Source organism: Mangifera indica, chromosome 18 (assembly GCF_011075055.1).
Source record: "Mangifera indica cultivar Alphonso chromosome 18, CATAS_Mindica_2.1, whole genome shotgun sequence".
Taxonomy (NCBI): domain Eukaryota; kingdom Viridiplantae; phylum Streptophyta; class Magnoliopsida; order Sapindales; family Anacardiaceae; genus Mangifera; species Mangifera indica.
Window position 1 is genome coordinate 8,063,480 of NC_058154.1, and position 7,711 is coordinate 8,071,190.

General features: G+C 31.3%; 1 protein-coding gene across 1 annotated transcript; it reads left to right on the forward strand.

Moving 5' to 3' along the window:
* Positions 1 to 1,023: 1,023 nt before the first annotated feature.
* On the forward strand, positions 1,024 to 2,157 carry LOC123202307 (probable glutathione S-transferase). The gene is made up of 2 exons (XM_044618167.1): positions 1,024 to 1,390; positions 1,475 to 2,157. The coding sequence occupies exons 1-2, from the start codon at positions 1,076 to 1,078 to the stop codon at positions 1,817 to 1,819; spliced, it is 660 nt and encodes a 219-aa protein (XP_044474102.1). The 5' UTR covers positions 1,024 to 1,075; the 3' UTR covers positions 1,820 to 2,157.
* Positions 2,158 to 7,711: the final 5,554 nt, after the last annotated feature.

The window sequence follows — 7,711 nt, forward strand, 5'->3', positions numbered from 1 at the left end:
TGTTATTTCTTAAAAAAGATATGTTTTAATCTCTATAGGTATAAGTATTTTGATTAATTTTATTTTATTTTATAAATTTTTAAGCAAAATCTATTAGTCATTATAATTTTATGATAAGTTAAACCGATCGACTTTTGGTTAAACCAATCGAACTATGAACCAGTGAGATAGTTAGTTCAATCATTGGTCTGATTTTAAAATTATTACACATAGTATTACTCGTAAAAATTAAAGAACAAGATATGAAACATCGGTAATTATAAACCATATCAAACTCTAAATATATGAAGACTACAAAAATAAATAGTCATGAACTTTTTCATACTTAAAACATATATAGAATTCTACTTGCCAAATAACAAGCCATAAGTCAACACATTACATGCATCCTTGAAACCAAACTTTTCAACCGAATCCAAGTATCTCCATCATCAATTCAGTTCACAAGCCAGATTCATCACTAATTCACCATACAAGGCCAAATCTACTATCCCAAAAGTAATTTAACAAAATGAATTCATGGACATCAATCAGTTCTTCACAGAAGGCAACATGCCCACTATCAACCTGCATGAAAAATAAATGAAATAAATAAAAACTAAGATTGAGAATCATTAAAACAAACAAAAGGAAAAAAAATCAGCATCTATCAAGGATGTATTAAAACAAAGAAGCATATTGAAAGCTTTTTCTAAACAATGCTATTCAATATAATTTCTCAAATCAAATAGCACAATTATATACTAAAATTATTTAGAATACGCAGTACGTTATATATATTTCCTTGAGGAAAATATTACTATATTTAAAGCTAACAAAATTCCAAGTCAAGGAAATGCAAGTGTGACCAAAGCAATGACCTTATCTTGGAAGAGCCTAGATGCTTTTTCTTGGGAAATAATTTAATCTGTCCTTATTTATTTATTCACTTTTTCAAATGCAAAGAGAAGACCAAAATTTTTACGGAACTACAGAGTTTTCTATAAATTGACCTGGAAAGTGTTCACTTTTCACCAACAACATCATTACTTAAAATCCTTGACTTATTTCAGCTGAGTGTAGAGTTTGTGTAACAATGGCGGACGAAGTGATTCTGTTGGATTTCTGGCCGAGCATGTTTGGCATGAGGGTGAGGATCGCATTGGCGGAGAAAGGGGTGAAGTATGAATACAAAGAGGAGGATTTGAAGAACAAGAGCCCTTTGCTTTTGCAAATGAACCCCATTCATAAGAAGATTCCGGTTCTTGTTCACAATGGCAAACCCGTCTGTGAATCTTCCATCATTGTTCAGTACATTGATGAGGTGTGGAAGGATAAAGCTCCTTTGCTCCCCTCTGATCCTTACAAGCGAGCTCAAGCTCGGTTTTGGGTTGATTTCATTGACAAGAAGGTAAGTTAATTGTTGCTGTTATATTGATTTTTTTTTTTTTTCCAATTCATGGCAAAGAGGGTAACCCACTGAAGAAAATTGCAGTTATTTGATTCTGGGAGGAAGACATGGAACACAACAGGTGAAGCACAGGAGAACGCAAAGAAGGAATTCATTGAAATAATAAAGACCTTGGAAGAGCAGCTGGGAGACAAGCCTTACTTCGGAGGTGAAACCTTCGGCTACGTCGACATATCGTTGATCCCTGTTTACTGTTGGCTTCACGCATACGAGATATATGCCAAGTTCAGCGTAGAGGCAGATTGCCCCAAATTCACTGCCTGGGCTAAGAGATGTATGCAGAAGGAAAGCGTTTCCAAGTCGCTCCCTGATCAGAAGAAAGTGCTAGGGTTTGTTGCAGAATTGAGGAAAAGGTTTGGGTTGGAATAGTTGGAATTTTATAAAGAATAAAATTATATAAATAAATTATACAAAATTATCTGTATATATTGAGGTCATAGTTTGTGATTGGATGATATGAATATTTATTTTTTCTCTCACTTTAAAATCACTTAATCAGATTCTATCACCTCAGTTTATACAATAAAGTTTGTATAATTCTTTTGTATACATAAGATATATTACTCTTTTGGGAATGGGAAATGAGTGAAATAAGGCAACATGCAGAAATGTGGTTGCCCAATGAGACTTGTGTTGTGTTTGTGCGTGTATTGTTGTAGTTTTGCTTTCTGAATAAATTGTTGAGAATATATGCATGTATTATTGTAGTTTTGTCTTCCAAATAAATTTATGAGAGTATGGATGTAAACTTTCATAATTAATCATCCAATAATAATTTGTAGAAATCGATCTAACATGTTAAATCACATTATCACGTAATGATTATAAAACATTGAATTAGAGTTCATAGGTTTAAAAATTGGGTCTGATTATAAATCATCAACTATTAACTAAATCAGTTAAATTATGTATAAAATTGGTTTGATATCGTCAATACAGAAAATTAATTTAAAAAAAATTATTATGAAAACTTGAAGTCAAACCTCATTTATCATATTTAAATATATATACCATCAAATTATGCTTATTTTAATATTAAATAAATCAAATTTTATATTTAAACATAAATTATAAAAAAAAAAATTAATATTATTTTTAAATAATTAACTAATTTGATTACTGATTGAACCATATCACTCTCTCTACAAAATCAATATTCATTTAACATTATTAGAGCTTATATATGTAGAAGGAAGGTTAATCCTCACTAGTCTGTCTTTCCCAAAACTTTTACTATGATTCTTGTTAATAGTTAACCTATTTAGGATTTGGTAATACCTAATCAATCCACATTTTTACCATCAGCCTAAACTACTAAATAAAAAGTTTATTAATACCCAATTTTATTAAATAAAAAATCAATAAAATTATATGTATCTATTTTAAGTACACAAATAAATATACATTTATTTGTATCATTATGTAATTATGTGATTTTGAATTAATAGTAAAGTAATACCTAATTATATTAAGACATACATAAGTGTATACTTATTTGTGTATAGAAAATAAACATGTATAGTATTACTCGTAAAACATACAATTAATATTAGTCAACAATTAGAAAATTAATCATCTATGTTTAATGCATAAAGATCTAACCTTCATGAGAAACGGATTTATTTCTTGAGAAAGGGATAATAGATAATGTAGCACTTTATTGAAATATAAAACGATTTGAAAGTTCACTGTTAAGAGATTTGCAACCCATCCTAGAATTATAACCTACATTGAATTCTCCATTTAAACCTTACACAATATTGTGGTTCAACATTTTCATCTACACTTTGATCCCTGATCTCAAACTAAGAGCCATTCACTCTTCGTCCTCCAATTCAAAGTAAGCTTCATTTGCATAATTATCATTGTCAACCGATTCTATTGTGACAGGAAATCCATGATGAATAATGGTTCTTTCATAGTATACAACCATGTAGCAAGTTTTCCTGCCAATTAATTCATCAACTTCTTCGACACCAGTTGAGATAAGGAATGTGAAAGATGACCCACACAATTCATGAAAAATGGATTCAAAATAAATAAAGTTTACAAAATCACATAACATATGATTATCGTAGGCTTAATGAAACTTATGCATTTGGTTTGGATAACTTATTCATTCGTTAGCTTTCTCTTGGATAACATATGAGGATGTAAGTAATGGTTTGTCTTTATATTCAACATCAAATAGTGTTACACTTGATAAACACTAGTATAACTATATCTTGTACAAAATTATATGAAAACAACCACTTTGTAACGTATATAAGGATTATTTAAAATTATATTATGATAAAAACACCATAATAATAGGGTATACATACCTAAAACGCAAAGGAAAACACTAATTATTAAAGTGTGCTTAGCTAACTTTCTTACATACCCTACTAAGGGACTTGCATGATGATTCCTATGCAAGTTTTGCCTATGAGTATGAGTTGAAGGACTCTAAGTAATCAACCCATTTCAAATAATTTATCTTAGCTTTTTCTCAAAATTTTCTACTTAACACAAATGTCTCTAATATGATAGTTAAGGCCAACTTGACAATGTCTTAAGGAATCGTGCTCTCCTTAAAGTGTTTATCTTTATATAAAGAAACTAAATCTCTTATTTTCATTTTTGGTTTGTAGTTGGATGTCCAAAACATATCTCTTAACATATTGCCACTAGCAAGTTTTGTCGATATCAATGATTCTCCAAATCTTAACTGTATAACTAATGTAATCTATTTTAGGAAAATCTAAACAACCTTCTATCTACTCTGAACCACATCTCATTATGCAATTTGAATGATGAACCTCCTTCAGAAGAGTATTAGGACATAATTTTATAGAAAATAAGATGGGCCAAATGTAAAGGAACTTGCCAAAACATGTGATCTTGAACATATTTAGTTGGCTATGAATCAAGTTAACCCATAATGTACCAAAGACATAATATAATGTTAGGTTATACGACCTTCTACAACAATCGAATTGGAATTCAATTTTTTTTCAAAATTCAAACATCATAAATCCTCCTTAGGATTTCACTCATAGGCTCATTGATTTATAAACATGCATAAACATTCATAAGGTGTTTCAAGATTTGTACTTATATTTGGAGGCTTTGTTGTCTTTTAGAGTCACTAGAGGGTGTCAAAGAATGCTTTTGATCCAAGGGTCAGATCGCACCTCAGTATCCATATTGAGAATGAACGAAAAAAAGTGGCAAACACATACCAAGGTTTGCTAGAACGTGATGCACAATTGTGGGGTGTTTGTGTACGAAATGAATGTGTGTGTATTGAAAAAGAATTATGAAATTATGAAATTCATGTCTGTATATTTAGACACTATGTATGGCTGTGTAAGATTAAAACACGCTCGTACATAGCCTTATCCATATCTTGTACAATTCATATTATATCTAGATTTCGAGGCATATAAGGATAAAAGATTATGCTTTTCCAAGGATGATCCACACACGATAATACATAAGCCAAAAGAAAGACATTCGAGTTTATCCTTATCCATTGAATAAACCTCAACTTTCATAATTTCCAATACATACAAACACCTTAGGATTATTATATTTAGGTCTCTAGGTGTAATAAATTGGATTTTGAGCCTAAAGACCTCTAAAGAATCAGAATGCTTAACTTGCTTTTGGGGTTGAATTCAACTTGAATAATCTTGTGAGTTTGATCAAGTTTTTTTATGTGTGACCCATAGGTTATTTTTAAGGTTAGTTGTGATTAGATTTGTGTTAAGCTTTTTTCCCAGCAAACATCCAAACACAGAACAATATTAGGCTCTATTAAGGCATCATGGCCACTTAACTAACACAATGTCAGTGATTAAATCTTTAACCTATCAACAATATAGTTACCCCTACACGATTTGATCATTTCGTCATACAATGTCTCTTCAAGGTTGAGACATAGACTAAGTGTCTTCCTTCAGGAACCTTTAATACACATGGATTAACTTCTGTCAATGATTAGATGATATTGAATTGAGCACTAACTTAGTCTTACTATGGCTAAAGATCTATGTGGTCGTTATCGTTCGTTAGTGGGCCTCTATGAGATATCAACTCTTATGCTTAAAAATGACAAATCCTCACTGATCCACCATAAGCTTCGTAGCTATCTTGGTATGACCAATCACCAAATTTCTAGTAAAACTCTATAAGGATTATGTTAGGTTAGTGTTAAACCATACTAATTAGTGTACAAGGTGGTTTAGTGACCTTAAGTCTAAGGATCACATATATCTTTATTCACTAAGAGAAATTATTTTATAGACATTGGAGTAACCATACACATGGAATCCTCTTGGAAAGTTTGTTTGGCGGATACGTCCATAACGTTCCCTCACGTGTTACACCAAGTTGTCAACAAATAGTTTTGACGCATGAGATCGGTCACCATCTTTCAATGAGGCCAATCAATACTATAATAGTTTTACCATTATTACATGTGTCGTTAATCAAGGTAATATCAAAACTACAAACATTATAAGAATAAACACCTATTTTGAACATAGGGTATTTATGATTAGTTTGTCAGAGTAATGCCCTTGAGTTAATTGCCATCGATGTAATTTTTGTAATCATCATTATTTTAATTAATAAAAATGCATGTCATTCCATCAGCTTTATTGTGCATAAAATTCGATAATTGTCCTTAGAATGGTTGAACCATGACTAGAAACTTATTGCATGACAACTGATTATGAGGACCCGTTGTTCACATTAGGTGGCCGTTTTGAAAATGTCTGTTGTTATAACACCTTTAGGTATGCTTCATGGGCATTATTATTATTTCCTTAATCTTAGAATGGAATTCAAAATGAATCAAATGAAAATGAAAAATTAGATATTAATTTTTGCCTGACGTATGACCATGCCTATTGGATGCACACTTGTATGTCATTTGTGCAGGTGTATGCTCGTACCTGATTAGATGTACAATCTTACATCATTTAGCATAGGGACTCCCAATTTAGGGAAGAGTCTTGAGTAAAGAAGGAAAACACCAATTATGTATAAACATTCCTTCTCAGATTACTAAAACCTTAATTTGTTATACCTTCTTACAAACCAGAAAGAGAGTGTTTGAGAGAGAGAAGACTTTTGATAGCCAGAGAAGAGAGTTTTTTATGAGTAACTAAGGGAAAGAAGAGGAGAACAAATTTCAACCATTAAGAAACAATAAAAGGTCAACTTCAAACTTAACCGGCATGAAAACCAAGTATAAGAATTCTTTCTGCCCTATTGGATGGATTTTAGATTAAATTGATGATTTCCTTTTTGGATTATGCATGTTTAGGATTGTATGAATGATTTACATACTTAGGCATTCAAGAATTCTTATAGATTGAATATACATTGAGATATTAATTTTGTTGGATGCTCTTAGACAGTGAGATTGATAATGTGATGGTAGTGTATGAAAAACAACCAAAAATTTGGCTAAGAATGGCCAAACATCAAATTCCAGGATGTCATGTATAGTCATGCCTTACATGGTTATAAGCATACATAGGCTATAATAGTGAAAATTATTAAAGGTGTGTGCCCATGCATGGTGGCATGTGCATTCATATTTTATTTCTTGAAATTTTATTTTGCTAGTGGACGGACGTGCGACGAAGCATCCATGACCATTCGTGGCTTAGAGGAGCTTTTCAATGTCATATATGCCTATATACCAAACAAGTATAGTTGTGCATGATTGCAAATTTGATTAAATAATAGAGTCTCAAGGTTGAAGATGAATGAATAGTGTTTAAAAGATGGTGGCAAATCTTTAGTGTTAAAGTTGTTCATTGATAACTTGGTGCAACACGATAGACTTGCTAAGAGGATTCCATATTGATGGTTACTCTAGTATTTATGAAATATATCCTTTTATTGAATGAAGGAGATGTGATTTTTAGACTTAAGATCACCATACCATCTTGTACAAAGATTGATATAGTTTAACACCAACCCAATATAGTATGAATTGAGGATTTCCAAAAAGGTGGTATCGACATATGTACAAGGGTTATGATGGATCAATATAAGATTCATCACTAATGAGTACCAAAGCTAATATCTTAGATGAGCAATGTTGAATCCAATACCATTCGATCATTGAAAAAAGTCTGTCCATGTGTATTAAAGGTGTCTGAGGGAGACATTTTAGCTATACTTCGACTTTGAAAGAGATATCACATGATGAAAGGATCTAATTGTATGAATACCCATATTAATGATAGGTTAATAAGT

Excerpts from the sequence above, each read along its gene's own strand:
- LOC123202307 (XM_044618167.1), top strand. The coding sequence starts at position 1,076 with ATGGCGGACGAAGTGATTCTGTTGGATTTCTGGCCGAGCATGTTTGGC. Across the intron at positions 1,391-1,474 it reads TTGATTTCATTGACAAGAAG|TTATTTGATTCTGGGAGGAA; the intron begins GTAAGTTAATTG and ends AGAAAATTGCAG.